Consider the following 16,799-nt stretch of genomic DNA (forward strand, 5'->3'; position numbering starts at 1 on the left):
ATTCCAACTGGTGATTCATCTAGCCCCGCCTTTCTCATGATGTGCTCTGCATATAAGTTCAATAGGCAGGGCGACAGTATACAGCCTTGCCAAACTCCTTTCTCAATTTTGAACCAATCAGTGGTTCCGTGTCCAGTTCTCACTTTTGCTTCTTGACCCGCATATAGGTTTTTCAAGAGACAAATAAGATGGTCAGGTACTCCCCTCTCTTCAAGAACTTGCCACAATTTTTTGTGATCCACACAATCAAAGGCTTTAGCATAGTCAATGAAGCAGAAGTAGATGTTTTTCTGGAACTCCCTAGCTTTCTCCATGATCCAGCGTATGTTAGCAATTTGATCTCTAGTTCCTCTCCCTCTTCGAAATCCTGCCTGTACTTCTGGTAGTTCTCGGTTCACATACAAATACTATTTCTAGTTCCACCTCGTCTAAATTTACCACTGAGTGGCGCTATACAGGAGCATCTGCTAATCGCAACCGACAATACATTAGCTAAAGACAAGCTACAGGGGCCGCTTCAAAAGCTGGTAACACTACTTACAGTGCGAGCCTAAACATGCCCACTCAGAACGAAGTGCCACTGAGTTAAAGAAGTTTTACTCCCAGGTAACCATGCATAAATGCCACGTACTTATTAGCATTGCAGCAGTCTTAAGTGATTGGATAGCACTAGAGTGACTCTTGGGCTCGGTGTTACAGGACTCATTTTCCTCCATTTGTCTCGGTGTGAGCCAATGAAGCAATAAAATGTTTCTACTTTTACTTGCGGTGCACTGCTACAGTTCCACTCCTCTCCCTCCTCCCTTGGCGATTATAGCAGCCACCAGAAGGGATAAGACTGCCATCCTAAACACACTTTCTCTGGAAAATAAGGCTCATCGAGCACTATGGAGGTCACTTCGAAGTAAATATTCATAGGATGGCAGTGGAAACGGGACAAACGGCATCTATGAAGACGAAGAATAAATAGCAAGAGCATCCGTGGCCCATACCCTATCCGCCTGCGCCTTGGCGAAACAACCTCAACGCTGTAAGCCTACGCGCACGTACAGCAGGGGACCCAGGCAAGTTTATTCAGAAGCAACTTTCCAGTAAGTGCGCACAGCTGCACGCGTGTACCAGTCACACAGATTAAAGCGAGCACTGACTAATTTATAGCTGCGCGAGTGTGGTCAGGACTCGCCCCGACTCCCAGAGTCGCAGAAGTTAAATTGCCGCCTTAAGGACGTGTCATCTTCCGAGAGGAAGAAGGCGGGGCGTGACGTACGTCCATTGTGACGCAGCGACCTGCTGTTCCGCGGAGGAAACCCCTCCCACCGGGCACAAGGGAAAAAACCTCGGCTCGTGCCGTTAGACGTTCCGGAGAAAGTAGCGGCCAGGGAGCCGCAGCTGGGCTGGGTGACGTCATCGGCTTCGCTTGCGTTAATTGGCGCTTTCAGAAGAGCTGGTCTTTCCCGCGAAAAGATGGGCTTGAATTTCTAGATAAGGCGGCCCTGAAAAGGGGTCGGCGGTTGCTTTCCTGTGCGTGTCTCCTGCTTTCTGCGGGCTTCTGCCGTCGGTCGGTTTCTGTAGTCGGTGTAGTTACGGTGAGTTCTGCTAGGGGCCGGATGTGTTTTTCGAGTGAAGCTGCCTCAAGACCCTGGTCCTTTTACGAGGAGTTTGCTTATCAGCCGACAGTTTGAACCCATCTCTGGGTTGTTCTGAGGCGTGCAACAGGTCGTGACAGTGTAAGCCTAAGCACACCGCATGTCTCTTCTCTAGAGCTTCTGGAGTTGAAGGTCTGGATGTGGGGGAGGTTTAATCCTTAGCACCTCTTCCTTTCTGGGGATTTGGAAGCCATGAAGATGTAGTTTATATGAGCAAAATGTTCAAAGCATTGGCTGGACTACCTCCGGGAAACAACAAGCGAATAGGAATTGTTAGAGGAATGACATGGGGATGTCATTTGTCTCCATCTCCTGTCCCGTACTGTTATTTGTTGCTGTCTAAACAAATTTGCTGTTTTTGTTAAATTTTTAAATTGGGACACAAGGAATGGAGTCCCGGTCCCTAAGTGTGACCCGTCACATGCAACGTACAGCAACACTTGCTCGGGAGGTCCTAGAACGGGCCAAAACACGGAAATTGCACTGGCCGCTGCCTACTGAACTGCAAAGAAGAACCTTTCAGGTAAGGATTTAACAAAGAAGCCTTCAAGGTTGTGGTTGGAGTCAAGTTCTTTATAGTTGCTGAGGGTGGCCATAGAAGGAAGGAGAGAATGCTGTGCCTTGCTATCAAGTCATGCAAAGATAGTGGAGCTCTTGGAAGGAATCACGAGATCTTTTTTGTGGGTGGAAGTGTACAACTGTTTACTGTGCCTATTTGTTTTAAAATCGCCCATGTCATGATTACAATGGCCTGAAGAGCCAAGGCTATCTAGGCTGCAGCTGCACAGTGGGCCAAATGTGGACAACTGTTCTTGTGCTCTAATTATTTCTCTGTGTCTTTGGGGGCATGATGGTCCATAGCCCAGTGACAGAGCATCTGCTTTGCATATGGAAGGTCCTGGGTTTGATCCCCAATATCTTTTGGCAGGGCTGGGAGACCTGCTTGGAGAGGTGTTGCTGCTTGCCCAAGTTGGCCTAGGTGGAACAAGGATCTGACTACGGTGCTAGCCAGCTTCCTAGGTTCCTGCGGCTCCAATTGCACTGCAAGTTTATAGATGGCAACTCTCACTGGCTATTCTATACTCGAGAGGGTAAAGTAGTGGTAGGCTATCTTTGCCCTTCAGATATATGAGACTGCAGTTCCTGTAATGCCTGACCCTCAGCCGTATTTGAGACTTAGAGCCTATGCATTTTTCATTTTTGCTCTAAGGAGGTATGACTCTAAGATCTTCAGTCTAGATCATCTCCTTTACATGGAGATAAGTGGGCTAAGATTCAGATTTGGTGTCTAGTGCCTTCTCCAGGGTAGAAGTGAAAAAAGGCATGGTTATTAGATATAAGGATATAAGGAAAGTCTGTTTTGGCCCCTAAATATTCAGTTTTCTGAGTTAGCTAAATCAGCTTAGCTAGATCTTAGTTACCTATGACCAGATTTGCTGCTGTAAGATAATGCAGGATTTTACATTGCCTGGGGGGTTTCATAGTGACATAGTAACCATTATGTTTCATGAAAGCAGGAAGGGGCCAGTGAAGATGCACACCTTGCTGCTGCTTTTGCTTCAGTTGCTGAACACTTAAGCCACATCTCAGCCGAATGTGAGGTAAGCTGCCCTTGAAGTGGAAGCAACGGCTACTGTGATGGGACTCTATAACCGTGAGATGCACTGCATTGAGATTCTTCCCACAGGTAGAGGGACTGAAGTCCAGTGGAGGCTTCTCCAGTGCTGGAGGAAGGGAGAAACTTCCTCTTCCTCTTCCCAGTTTTCCTTGTAAGTGACCTGTATCACTTCCCTCACTGATGTGAAGGGTTCTCCAAAGGGCAGATTCTGAGGTGGTAGGGGGTTGGGCTTAAAAGGGCTCCCCAGGCCTTTTCACAGAGACACATGGAAGTATGAATGCATGCATCCCTCTGAGGAGGGTAGCATGGCGACCCCTGTAAAAAACCGCCCATCAAACCCTTTTAAAAGGAGTCAGAATACTGACATATGTCAAAACTGACAGCAGCTGTACACACTTCTCCACATTCCTGAGCACCTAGAATCTCTAAAAGGGTAGTAGGGTGAGAAGACCCTCAAAGGATCCAGGTCCAAAACTCCTCAAAACCTTGACAATTGCACTGCAAAGGGGATGATTTACTGGCGATCCCTTTTTTACAAGTGAGGAAAAAGCAAGTTTTGTACAACTTGGTGTCTCTTGGAAGCTCACCTTTGAACAGTGGTAACGACAAACTGAATGATGGCTTTGTATGATGTCTAATTTGTATAACTACTCTTGGCACCATGGCCACGAGCTGTTGTAAACAGCAATAAGACACTCTGGCTGCATAGCCGAACATGTTACACTGATTAATTATGCAAATCACCCCGGCACACAGCATAGTTTATAAGCCACTGTGGGTTCTTAACTACCTGTTGATCATAAGAAGCAGATCTGTACTTGCACATAATCTATTTTTGTGCTTTTATTTGTGTGGGGGTTTCTGGTTGTATTTAGCTTTATTCATCCTCTGACAGAAGAGAGACCTCTATGGGAATTGATTCCCTTCCCTCTGTGAGCTATTTTATGCCTCCCATAACTGCTCCAGAAGTTTGGAGGATGCTCTGTGGCAAATTTGGGATGCACAGTGGGTGGAATGGGAACTCTCATAACACAAGCTTGCTGCTGGTCATGTGGCATTAGCAATACACTTCTGCACCTGTTCCATTACTCCAGGACTCCCAGAGTGCTAACTATAAGGCCAAGTGATTAGAATCAGCCAAGAAATGGGTCTGAATCTAGAGTAGGGCCATTGAAATCAACAGAACATGTTAAGTCACTGATTTTGGATTCGGCCCCAAATATAAACCTGGGGTTGATGAGATTTCTGAATGGTGGTAGAAGAATCCAACACCGTGGAGTCAACTGCAAAAAGTGTAGCTGGTGAGCCTGTTTAAAATACAGATGAGAACTTTCCAACAAAATTCTTTCTTGGTTGTTTGTCCCTCTGCAAGCAGCAGGTGGCAGCAGAGATTCTACCAGGGTTTTTTTTTTTTTTTTTTTTGGGCAGGGCTGTAGGGATGCAGCAGCATTATTATCATTATCATTATTTGTATTTATTATTTGCATGATAATTTAGCGTTTGTGTAATTGTGTAAATGTCCTGTTTGCAGTCTTGAATACAAGCAAGAGCAAAAAATGTCTGCAAATTCCTGAATATGTTTGAAATCAAATGTGCCTTTTGAAATTTATGGCTAAAAATGCATTTCACAGTTTAATCAATGGGGAGAAGGGCACACTTCTGAAAAAATATGCACAGAAATGGACACTTTTCGCTTTTGAGATGGGCCCTTTTCCTATTGAGTGAGCTGAAAAATAGGTTGAGAATTGGTGTGAGCTGAAACAAGTTGAATGGTTTTTAAAAATTTAGCTGAGCTCAAATTGCTGGTGCGCCACCCTTGGCATGGAGGAAGTTGCTTTATATGACAGGAGCAGCCACTCCTGACACCAGGGGCACCCAGTGTAGCTCTTGGTGCCATCATGCCCACGGATACCTCCAGTGGCACCCATGGAAGCATCCCCAATGTGGTGCCCATGGAAACCTGCACTTTTGAATATTTCTTTCCCTTTTTAATGTATGTATGAAATTCATACAACTTTCTAGCTTCCAAAAAAGATCGAATATCCAAATAGTCCATTTGAAGTTGAATAGTCCATCAATATGCCACCCATTCATATGTCAAAAGTGTTGTAAGATCTATTGCATTGTAGGAGATGAGCGTTTATCCTTTCAGTTTTGTATTACGGTCTTTCAGCTGTCAGAAGGGCACAGAGAATGCTTTTTTCCATTTGTTAATTTCCATGAAGCAGGTAAATTATAAGCCTGTACATCATCAATACTAAAGACTGTTCCAGTACAGAGTTTATCTGCGCAATATTCTCTTCCACCAAGGTCATTCCCCAAACTTACATTTTAAAAGAGTTTTTTTGTATTGTACTCCCAGCAATTAGCTGAATTAGACAAGCCCTTATTAAAGGGATGCTGTGATAGTCTGGTAGTCACAAAATAAGTTTTTACTAAATAAGACATGGCCTAAGATCCATGGACATGGCAGGCGGATACCAAAATGGCAATCCGCTGATTAGGCATTTTGTGGTGGTGCCCAAAGCAGTTTGTCAAATTGCCTAACATGCCTCCCCCATGTACAAAAGGTCAAGGGACCCCAGTATTACATGAGCCTTTCCAATCCCGTGCCTTCCAGATGTGTTGGGCTTCAGCCAGGTTAGCTGGGCCTGTGTTGCGCTGTGGTCCAAGACATCAGGAGGAATCAAGCTGGGAAAGGCTGACACACATGTCTATATTCCCCTAGATTTTAGGGGAAAGGGGTAACTTTACAGTTCTGCATCATATTTTAATGAATTTATTTTAGTAATGCTTGCAGTTTGCTTAGTAATTTTCTTCAACTCTCCTACAGAATTACTATTGCTGCGTGCCCCCCTTTCAGTTCAAAGAGCATGAAGTTGCACATATTTTCAGATATCACAGCAGGCAAGCATCTGAAAATTTGCTGAAAGCATTTAAAAATGAGGTAAATATACTTGTTTTTTAAAGTTTTATTTCTTTTAGAACCAAGACAGTTTGTTTGTTTATACATGTATTTATAGGCTGCCTATAACTGCCAAGACCTTCCTAGGTGGCTTACAATACATACTCCAAAGGATCTCTTGGGCTGTGTCTCTTTCTATCCATTTCCAAAGCTAATATATTTCAGACAAAACTTAATTGCCCAATACTCACTGCTTCTCAGAATTCTTATCAGTATTGGCATCTTCCTGCCACATCATGTCCTTCACATCTGGACAGCACAAACTCAGGTACTGCAACTCCCATCACACCCAACAAACTCAACCAGGACATTGCTGCTTGGTGAGTATGGGATTTGTAGTCAAAAGATCAAGTGGTTGCCAAGCTGGAGAAGACTGTTGTAGAATTATTAAGGGTTTGGAAACCAAATTCACATACATAGTAGCTGTTTTTCTCTGGATAATTTTCATTTTTTTTTGTTATTGAATGTAGACAAAGCTTTAATCTCACTTTTTATTTCTCTTGCTGCTGTTCTTGTTTTTAAACTTAGTTAACTTTGGCCCTGCAGTTCCATAAACAATACCTATTCTCTCTAGGAATATAAAACTGGTCCCATTGTAGAAGAACCTGGATGCCCTGATACAGAATCATCTGCATTAGTTCCAGTTAAGAATGCTCAGCTGAAAGCAAGTATCATAACATTTTAAGGTTTCTATGTTTTTATACTTCTTCAGAAACAGTGTGTGATGTAGGGTGCTCTCTTGTGCATTATACTGAACTTGGTATTTGTGGGCAGAACAGGCAGTACTGGTGAGAGGGAAGTCCTTCCCCCTCTGCAGGCTCTGTGCTTCCCTCAAATCTGTTAGGAGTGCAGGGGACAGAGAAGAAGGCGGACTTCACTTACATGGTATATGCTGAAAACTTAAGTAGAATGCCCTTTATCCAGACCTTTTACCAGCAATCTAATGCACAGGTACTTGGCTACATAGAGAATTGAAATGGGTAGTGAAATTGGATTTTTTTTTAAAAAAAGTTTAAATATATTTTAAGTGAAGCAATCCACAATGCCTCTGTCATGGTAGCTGCCCTTCCCAGTCTGGGAGACCACCACCTTCACTTCCCCAACAGACATGCTCCTGAAGATGAACATAATTCTTCCTTAGCAACACTGCTGTCCCATTGAAGATGTGTTTTTATAGCTGCATCTCTGTATTCACATACATCCCATGTTATTGTTGAAAAAGTTAAATAAGAAATTGCTGCCCTTTTACTTAAATTAAGAGCTTCAGCTACTAATCATTGATTGTTCTTTCTGGAAGAATCCTGACCTGCAAGTTTTACATGCAGGATATTTACATTGAAGTTTCTCCGGGCATCTACACAGTCTGCGCATCATCATGTGAAGACACAGTCAGACAAACACATCTTGTACAGATCCAACCAGAAGAAAGTGTAAATTTGACTTTTGATTTATGATCTCATCATAATCAAGGTAACAGATGAACAGACTTCAGTGTTTTAAGTGGCACATTTTAATATACTGTCTTCCCAGGCCCTAGGGCTTGACCATTATTATCAGTGTCTAAAATGTTCTTCAAATTTGCCTTAGCTTGAATCATGTGGGTGTATTTTCATTTTTATGCTGTGCAATCCCTTGTAAGCAATAAACCTAAAGTGCAAATGCTGCTATTTAAAAAAACAAAACAAAGCTTAAAGTTGTGTTTATAACTTGTTTGGACAAGAAGTTTGCTAAAAGAGTCGTAGAGGTTATTGAAATTAAACAGAGTGAAATTTTCTTATTTTGTTGCACTGTAGCAAATTCAACAAAATGCACCATTGAGTACAGAAGGAACTGGTTGTGATCTTATGGCCTCTAGACATTGCGTGGGGTCCCTAGGATAATTTGGAATCTACACTCTGCCCCCTCCCTGCATCACAGCCAGTCTGTAAAGAGCCGCTGCTGTCTGTGTCCCCAAGGCTGGAGAATCAGCCTCAGAGAGGGGATAAAGGGGTGAGGAGGAGACTGTTAGGGTATGATGTATCCTAATGGTGCTCCAACCTTTCCTGAGTATCTCAGCTAGATGGCCAGGGGTGGCCGTCTAGTTAAAATGCCAAGCAGGAAGTGCAGCGAAGTGAAGATGGTGGCCGGTGCTACTGCTTTGCCTTGGGTGTTCAGGCTTGGTGCTGTATGAGCACTGAGGGCTGAGCCTTAAGGTTCCAGAGGCCACATTCCCTGCCTCTAGACTAAAGTCTAGCCTAGTGTTGGGTTCAGTGGGGTTATTTCATCCCCTTTCTTGTGACCTGGTCAGTTCCAAAGTTCAGGGAAGTTTTAAACTTGGTAGGAAAGTTTCCTCTAAACAATACCATTACCCACACACACGTGTGTGTGTGTGTGTGTGTGTGTGTGTGTGTGTGTGTGTGTGTAGAGAGAGAGAGAGAGAGAGAGAGGTAAACACATGTTAAGAGCTGTTAATAAGGCATATTGTTCTTTTGAATGTAATGTACTCTTGTATATCCAAAATTAAATGAAACTAGAATTTCTGTCTGGGCACATAAGAAGCAAGCCCAAGTTTCAGCTAAGATTTATTACACCCCTCCCCAGCCTGGTATCCTCCAGATGTGTTGGAGTGCATGGTTGGGCTGGAGGCGATGATGAGTATTGTAGTCCAACATATCTAGAGGGCCCCAGGTTAGAGAAGGCAGACTTACTGCATGCATTAACCTCCCCCTGATGATAGTTTGACATCTTTGTGGGTCAAGATATCCTTCATAGTAAGTTTCCTTCGGGGAGAGTGTTCAATGGTTTCAAACATGGCACTTTGGTTGTTCAATCCAGTTGGAGACATATCCGTATATGAAAACGCTTTGGTTTCAGCACTTTCTTTTTGGCAGCAGCTGCTGAATATGTTGGTTCCTGTAGGTGACAGTATAACATTGAAACAGTAGGTTTCTCTGGCGCTGTTTGAAATAGGAACTTAAAACATACAAAATCTTAGAACTTTTTCTGTTGCTACGTAGCACTTCTGTTAGGAGTCCACAAGCAATTGGCAACCTTCTTTCTAACCCAGGATGGGATTCTAACATATTCTACTTTTTGTAATATGTTAGAAGTGCACTTATGTCTGGAAAGAAGGGTGAGGGAAATCCCATCACTTTGTACGGTACTAGTTGTCAACAGTGGATGGGGATTTTACTGATGATAGAGCCATTTTTGGGTAGGATTCCAAAGAGCTGACACTTGTGCTCAGTACTACATTCTTAAAATATGACAGAAACAGGCAAGGTACACTAAAGAAAAATGGATGCTTTGTTGCATAAATCAGTGATGAAATGTAAGTATTGTATGCTCCCCTCCTCTCTTATTGCTACCACTAAACTATATGAAACATTTACTGCCAGACTCATGACTAAGTGAAATTTTGAAATCATGTCAAGCAGTTTTAGCCTGGCTCTGGAATTGAGCTGGAATACTGCATCCAATTCTAGTTTCCAAATTTTTTTGGACTACAGCTCCCAGAATCCCTGGCAATTGGTGATGCTCTCTGGAGCTGATAGAAATGGAGCTCCAGAGCATTTGGAGAGTGCCAGGTTAGGATGCTGCTCTAATATGTCTATATTAGTATTGTCAAGGCAACTCACAACCCAGTATTACATGAGCAGGCAGATTAAAAGAGATTCCATGGAACTATTTGAGGTGGGAGATGTAGCTTTAAAATATGCTATTCATCACATATAATTTGAGTGTAGGATGTATCATATTTGAACATAATTTTCAACCAGGCAGGTAGATTGCAAGTGGTTTTGCACCGAAATACTCATATGCTGTCTGTGGGACTAAGCTATCCTTTTAGCTTTCTGTTCCTCTGACCAACTCCCCATGTCATTGGAGGACAAGATTTACATTCTAAAGTATGCTAGCATCTCTGTGTCCACCCTGGTAGAAAAGCCAACATTGCTATTGCTAATCACTTCCCTCCCGAGACAATGCTGAATGTCCTTGGCATTGAAGCTTCCCCTGCAGGCCAGTCAAGGGAAGTGCTGTGTACCTTGGCTCTTACAAGGGGCGCTAGGATGGTTTCTCCTCCAGTACTTCCAGTCTGGTCTCCTGATCGCTTGCAGCTTGGGCTGCTCAAAAAGGCTACAATCTGTGTTCACTGCATGATCTACCATGGTGCTCTTGGTCAGACCCATTTCTCCACTGCTTTGGGAATCTGAGGAAGGGCTGGACGGGGCTGTAGCCGGCTCTTCTTTTGGAGGACCTTCCAGAGCTAGGAGTTTTGGGGTGGGTTTGCTACTGATTTCTTCTTCCACGTTCCCCTGGGGTATTTTGGCTGAAGAGGGTTGCCACCAGCAGTCACTATATTTGGGGCAGCTGCAGGAAGTATGCAGCATATGCCCAAGCAGTGAGCAGCTGTGGTGAAAGCAACTATAGCAAGGACATGGGAAAGAGCAGTACGGCCAGTGGGACCGCTGCAGGTCCCCCAGAGTGCATGCGCATGTGCAGGCCGCCACAGGCCCACATGCGCAGACGTGGCAGCTTGCTCTGCGGAGCGGCCCTCCCAACTGTTTCCTGCTGGTGTGGGGCATATGGATCATTTCGACAATCCTCTGCCACTGCAGTGGTGAAATCCACAAGGCTACCCCTCGTGGGACTGTGGCTTTCTTGCCATTCCAAAAGCTGACTGTAATTTCTTCATCTTCTTTCTCTATGGAAGAAAAAAAATGATTTTTTTAAATAAGCTGTCACCCTCTTCAAGTAATGGAAGATTCTTCATTATTGATTTAGAGCATACAGTGGATACCTGACCACCTCTGGCCCCGAGGCTGGTCTCTCTATCGCTGGCTAGAAGGTACTTCACCGTGATCCACTTTGCTTTTTTCTTTTATTCTGCTATGCAGACTGTGTTTCCAATGTGCTGCCATCGTGTGGGTAATTAACAAAGTAAATACAGCACATTTAGGTTGTATTCTGCTTTCTGTCTAGGCGTACTACCACCTTCACAGAAACATGCTTAGGGGCGGCCAATTCCCAACAGCATGAGTGGGCAGAACGCTGATGGCCAGTCCCTGTAGCTGTTTTGAAGCCGTTCCCTTTCAGAAAGCAGTGCTGAGCTGGGGGACCTTTAAAGGGCATGCCAAATCAGCATGGAATTGGATGAATAGGCCAGACACAGGATGTGCTCTAAAGAAAATAAATCTGAAAATGCTGCAGGGAGGGATGAAGAGAGGATTTCTCGAGAAGCGGAGCCACGTGCCTGTGTCACTAGACAGGAGAAAGTGGCTAGCTGAAGCAGAGCTTGTACGCAGCAATAAAACATATTACTCCAGTATGGTTCCCCATTAAGAGTTGCAGTACTCTTCTGCACTCTAGGTATGAAAGAGCCAGCCACACCACTGCTTTAGAATGGAACTGTCTCTAATCCCAGATGTATTTTGCAAAAGAATCATGGTTTTACCTCTCAGGGGATCCCTGGTCTCCATGCCTCGGAGGACAGTGCCAGGGCCATATCTCTTCTGTCCTGGTTCCCAAGGTGCCAACACTTTGTCACCTGGTAGGATGGAGTGTCTCATGCCGTTCACACACTCAAGGACATCACCACTGGCTGTCTGTTGCACATGTGCTGCATCCCCATCCACCGAGAATGGTGTGGCAAACTGTACTAGCAATGTTCTTTTTCCACTCTGTTAGCAGATACAAAAGGAGGAAAAAATTAAAATGAAAGACCTATATTATTAATTATGAAAAAAAAGTGTCAGAATTTAAAAGTAAACCAACAGTTCACTAGCTGCACTAGCCTGGTGTTGTTAGTGCAAGAGGGAACAAATATCTAATAGGTCAAGGTAGAACCAAGATAGAAAGTGCACCCTAAATCAAGGGTGCACATTTTGTACATTGTTCTGAGCCTCTAAGGAACTGAAAGTGCAAATGTGCACTGCCCCCCCCCCCCGGGCTTTTGGTAGCGTTTAAAAGAGAGGTGGTAGAGTGGAACTGGGTGGTTTTGGACTGGACATAAGTCTCTGCATGCAGTTAGAAATTTGGAAAAATAAGTCTCTGCATCATTCTTTGTGCAAATATTGATTAGACAAGAATGGACAACCATGGGCAGCCCCTCCAAGATGCCACTGGGACACTTTGAAAGGACTGCTTGCAGCTGTTAAAACAAATCAGGAAAGCCAGCTTTCCCAAACTCTGGAAGAAAAGATAAAATGCAAGATAATCTGCAACAAACACGGCAGGGAAGAAGGCGAGGACTTGGTTCTCATGGCATATGAGGACACCTGGAGGAGGACTAAGGAGAAACTGGGGCCAACAACCCATGGTTAACCCAGTAATCTGCTGGGCTCAGCCTGGGTTGTTCTCCACACAACCAAACCTCTGTGCTTTTTTTGTCAGGCTGGGTTAGCATGATGCAGCCTCTGCTGGTAAGAGGCAGTTTCCAAGGTTCCAATAGTTGTTGCTAACTACAGGAGCACATCTAGAACACACATCAAACTTCGGCACTGCATGTGGGAGCAGGAGAGGTGTCAAGCATCCACACACACACGCACTTGGCAAGATGAGGACCTCCACACGGATTCAGATGAGTGTTGTGTGAGCCAGGTGTGGGATCTTATCTGGTCAGCCACATGTTCCCCTTCTCAGCTGTTGCAGTTCAATTGGGAGGAGGACATTGTGTGCAAATTCAAATACAGAAGTTGGATTAAACTAGGAGAGCAAATCTAAAGACACCTGTAGAATTTGCACAGTTTATTCTGCAGTGCAGAAATTTGAGTTTTCTTAGCACAAAAGCCAGCTGCTGGATTTCTTTTTAATGTATTCAGTACAGAGTTTCAGTTTGTCTGTACATTTACTTCACATATTGTGCTGCATGTGGTCATGCAAACAGCACTAAAAAACAAAAACATATTCTGGATTTACTGCGGAGTCACTCCCATGATGACATACTCAATAACCGTCATTCAGCTTTGTCTGATTTTCAGGGACTTCAGGATCCAAACAACCATGCCATTTGCTTCCTCTTTGAAAAAGAACATATAATATTTGTTTTTCATGTTTCAGCTGCTAACAGCTAATGAATTGAGGTTGGTGTTGCTGTGCACAGAGGCCTAGCATTGCTTAGTATATATATAAACACACAACACATTTCCAGCAATAACACTGTTTATCATTTCACTTACGATAGCTGATGAGATACTGTCCCCAAATTGCACAAATCCTCAGACATTTGGTATTAGCATAAATACAACAACCACAGAACCTGCTCCAGCAAGGTGCTGGGAGACTAACAGAAGCAATTCTGTATGTGTCTGTTCAGAGAGGATTGCTGCCTTAGCCCTCAGTATGAACTGTAATTTTTCATGATAAATGCTAGAAGAGAGAAAAGATGGAAAACTGGTCAACCATCATGGCTGAAAAATTGATGGCAATGATGCCAGTGACTAGCAGGATGTAAAATGAGTTGCTCTCCCCACTAGCAGATACTAACTTAGGCTGAATAAGCCATTCTGGAGTCAGAGTGATGGGAAGAAATGAATCATAGTACATGAGAAATCATCATGACTTGTGACTCAGCCCTCCACATTTCTAGTTTAGAATTCAATGGCGTCCCCAGAATCTATGATGATCTGTGTTCCCTCAAGACTGGTGAGAGAAAGCATCATTAATGAGGGACGGAAGGGCATTCATGCTCCATGCAGTCCAAATGAAATTATCCCTCAGGAACTCTGCTTCTGCATGCTGTTATCAACCATTAGACTGAATCATGTTCTAAGCAGAATGCCAAAGGCTGTTTCTTCCATCCCTGTATTAATTCAATATTCATCCGAACTGGTATAATCCTGTGAATAAAGAACCTGTTGTGCTAAATCTGACGCCACCATGACTAGAATGAGCCCATTTGCTTGAATTACTGTGCTTTTCAAATAGGCCAGTTTGTCCTGATGAAGCTTGCAAAAGGGTTCTGGGTGAATTAACAGCGTCCGTCTACGCATGCTACAAAATAATACAGCAACTTGCCTCTGGACCCTTTACTATAGCGCCTCGGTAAAAATAACCATCAGTTTCCCGTCTTGCCAGAACAGGAGTACCAGCAGTATCCAGTGATCTCTCCAAAGTCAATCCTGCATCGCGTGTTGTATTCAGAACATAGGGGCAGTGGCCAAGACATGAGCATCTTGAGAAGAAATTAAAGGTGTAAAAAAACAAAACAGAACAAAGCATTTTCTATGCATGAGAAGAAACGCGTATCACTCTTGAACTACTGGACTAGTTCCATTGTTTTTCATGGGTACTGCCCCACCCTCTGGAAAAATCCACAAGATCCCTTCCGCCTTTGAATGCAAGGAAGGCACGGGGGAGCTGGCAGTTCAATGTAAAGCTCTTTGTTGAGCTGGACACTCGTGGCAGGGTTGGGGAGCCCGTTTCAGCCTCGGGGCCAAATTCGGTTTTGGAAATGCTCTCAGAAGCAGCGCTCCAGTGGTGAGCAGGGACCAAGGTAAAAGGAGCAGACTGGGCAAAGAGGGTGGGGCAAAATAACCCCAATCCTGGCATAATTTAGCCTAAAGTTCTTCCTGCCAGTTACTAAGCCTTGGGAGAGGCATTGCAACCTTTTAGAATGAGAAAAAAATGTGCAAAAGCTGGGAAAGCACTAACATTGAAGGGTAGCTGGTTGTGGGGTCAGGGGAAGTGTGGTGGCCATCTTACCCTTACTCCAAAGGGTAAGATGGGGTGGGGGTAGAGGAGCAAGATTTGGCCATTTCCATCCTCAAACGATAGTTTGCGCATCCCTTCTAGTTCTGAAACTTCAGATTTGCTTTTCCGTACCTTGTGATGGGTCGTCCAAAAGCACAGATCGGATGTGCTAAGATGGAACTGGGATGAGGCATGAGGTGCCTCTGCACCAGTTTAGCCTGCATTGGCATTATGCAGCAGTGCTTGTGACAGGGGGACCATGTGCAGCCATCCATTCCTTCAGAAGCACTTCCCTAGAACAACAACAGCAGTATTCATTAGTGGGTGGGGAAAACACATTTCCAGGGTTTAAGACAGGGGTCCCCAAGCTTTTTGAACAGGGGGACAGTTGACAGGTGCCAGCAGTGGCCACAGGCCGCCAAGGCGGTGCCGGCGGGGGGCATGGACCGGTGTGGGGGTAGGGTACGCGTGCATGCACATGCACATGAGGAGATGGGGAGGGGGGGCGCGGGGCAAGGCCCCAGCTTGCTCATGAGGAGTTCGTTTCTGAGCAAGTCCAAAACAAACTCCTCGTGAACAAGCTGCTGCCGGGCACGAGCCCAGCGAGGTGCCGGCTTGCTCGCAAGGAGATCATTTTCTCCAATCGAGTCCAAAACGATCTCCCCATGAACAAGCTCCAGCCGGGAGCTTCAAGCGTTTCCAAAACAACCTCCTCGTGAGCAAGCCTCATGAGCACCCAGTGAGTGCAAAACCTGTGGGGCAGATTGGTTAAAAGAGCATGGCTGGCCGGATCTGGCCTGTGGGCCTTAGTTTGACGACCCATGGTTTAAGATAACTACAGGCAGAGTTATGCCCAACCTCTACTTACAAACAAACTGCCATAAAGCCTATCAATTTTAAAAAATAACTACAGGAAATCATCATTACCACTGAGAGAGAAGAAGTGAAATGGACAAGAGGGACAGCTCCAAAGTATCACCACAGAGATAGAAGACGTGAAAGGGGAGAGAGGGAGGCCTCCAGAACATGCCTTCCTGCTCCACCCTTCCAGAGAGGGAAATCTCTCCTTGCTGCAAAGAGGAGATGCAGATGAGTTTGTACAGGGGTGTTGGCTTAGACATATTTCTGGTTCTTCCATTTTCATGGGGGTCCTGCACCCCCAATCCCTGCAAATGTGGGGGGCCAACTATACATGATTTAACTTGCATACAAATTCAACTTAAAGGCAAATTTCTGTTATCTCAGGAACGGAACTGCCAGGACTGCCTATATAATTCTCATTATTACTACAGCTTCTACCTTTGGCGATTTGGTCTGGATGTTACCTGCAAATCAGCAATAGTGATTTAGAATCAGGATCCAAAGCTTTCTTTCACACCATGTCATCTGTATGTAGAATAAATGCCTTTTCTGTTGCTGCTGTTGTCAAGTCACCTCCGACTTACAGCAACCCTATGGGTGGCTGCCTTCTGAACTGGCCTGCCCTTCACAACCCTGCTCAGCTCTTGGAAACTCAAGACTGTGGCTTGCTTTATGGGATCAGTCCATCTCATATTTGAGCTTTTTTCTTGTGTTGCTGCTTTCGATTTTCCCTAGCATGATTGTCTTCTCCACTGATTCAGCTTCTTGTGACGTGCCTGTAATTAAAAAGCCTCAGTATCATCATTTTAGCTTCCAGGTCAAGTTCTGGCTTGATTTGATCGAGGGCCCATTGTTTGTCTTTCTGTCAGTCCAGGGTATTTGCAAAGCTCTCCTACAGCACCATGTTGCCAATGCATCCATGCTCTTCCTTTCCATTTTCTTCACTGTCCAGTTTTCACAGTGACCAGGAATACAATTGTTTTGCTGCTCTTGGCCTTCCTGCCCAGTGATGACCTTACACTTGATTTCTAGTTTCTAG

The 16,799-nt window shown here is 44.5% G+C and overlaps 2 protein-coding genes across 7 annotated transcripts in view; one reads left to right on the forward strand and one right to left on the reverse strand.

The window, feature by feature from the left end:
- The first annotated feature begins 1,328 nt into the window (after positions 1-1,328).
- The window catches only part of AKIP1 (A-kinase interacting protein 1), a 32,948-nt gene continuing 17,477 nt past the window's right edge, over positions 1,329-16,799 (forward strand). The window contains exons 1-6 of one of the 6 annotated variants that reach the window (XM_044425736.1): positions 1,329-1,586; positions 2,033-2,169; positions 3,161-3,247; positions 6,098-6,211; positions 6,804-6,893; positions 7,555-7,915. In XM_044425736.1, the coding sequence (XP_044281671.1) occupies positions 2,035-2,169; positions 3,161-3,247; positions 6,098-6,211; positions 6,804-6,893; positions 7,555-7,683 (555 nt within the window). In that variant the 5' untranslated portion in view covers positions 1,329-1,586; positions 2,033-2,034 and the 3' untranslated portion in view covers positions 7,684-7,915. The other 5 variants (XM_044425738.1, XM_044425737.1, XR_006414284.1 and 2 more) reach the window with 5 other exon arrangements.
- On the reverse strand, positions 10,215-15,174 carry CUNH11orf16 (chromosome unknown C11orf16 homolog). The gene is made up of 4 exons (XM_044426101.1): positions 15,109-15,174; positions 14,225-14,431; positions 11,664-11,889; positions 10,215-10,913 (listed from the first exon to the last, which is right to left on the reverse strand). The coding sequence occupies exons 1-4, from the start codon at positions 15,172-15,174 to the stop codon at positions 10,234-10,236; spliced, it is 1,179 nt and encodes a 392-aa protein (XP_044282036.1). The 3' UTR covers positions 10,215-10,233.

The sequence above is a fragment of the Varanus komodoensis genome, unplaced genomic scaffold (assembly GCF_004798865.1).
Source record: "Varanus komodoensis strain SLA01 unplaced genomic scaffold, ASM479886v1 scaffold16, whole genome shotgun sequence".
NCBI lineage: Eukaryota > Metazoa > Chordata > Lepidosauria > Squamata > Varanidae > Varanus > Varanus komodoensis.

What these genes read in the sequence shown, in the direction of transcription:
- CUNH11orf16 (XM_044426101.1), bottom strand. Translation starts at nt 15,174, where the DNA reads ATGGATGGCTGCACATGGTCCCCCTGTCACAAGCACTGCTGCATAATG. An exon ending in TGCCAATGCAGGCTAAACTG is followed by an intron (nt 14,432 to 15,108) that starts GTGCAGAGGCAC and finishes TCTCATGCATAG; the next exon opens with AAAATGCTTTGTTCTGTTTT. An exon ending in GACCAGGGATCCCCTGAGAG is followed by an intron (nt 10,914 to 11,663) that starts GTAAAACCATGA and finishes TTTCTTCCATAG; the next exon opens with AGAAAGAAGATGAAGAAATT.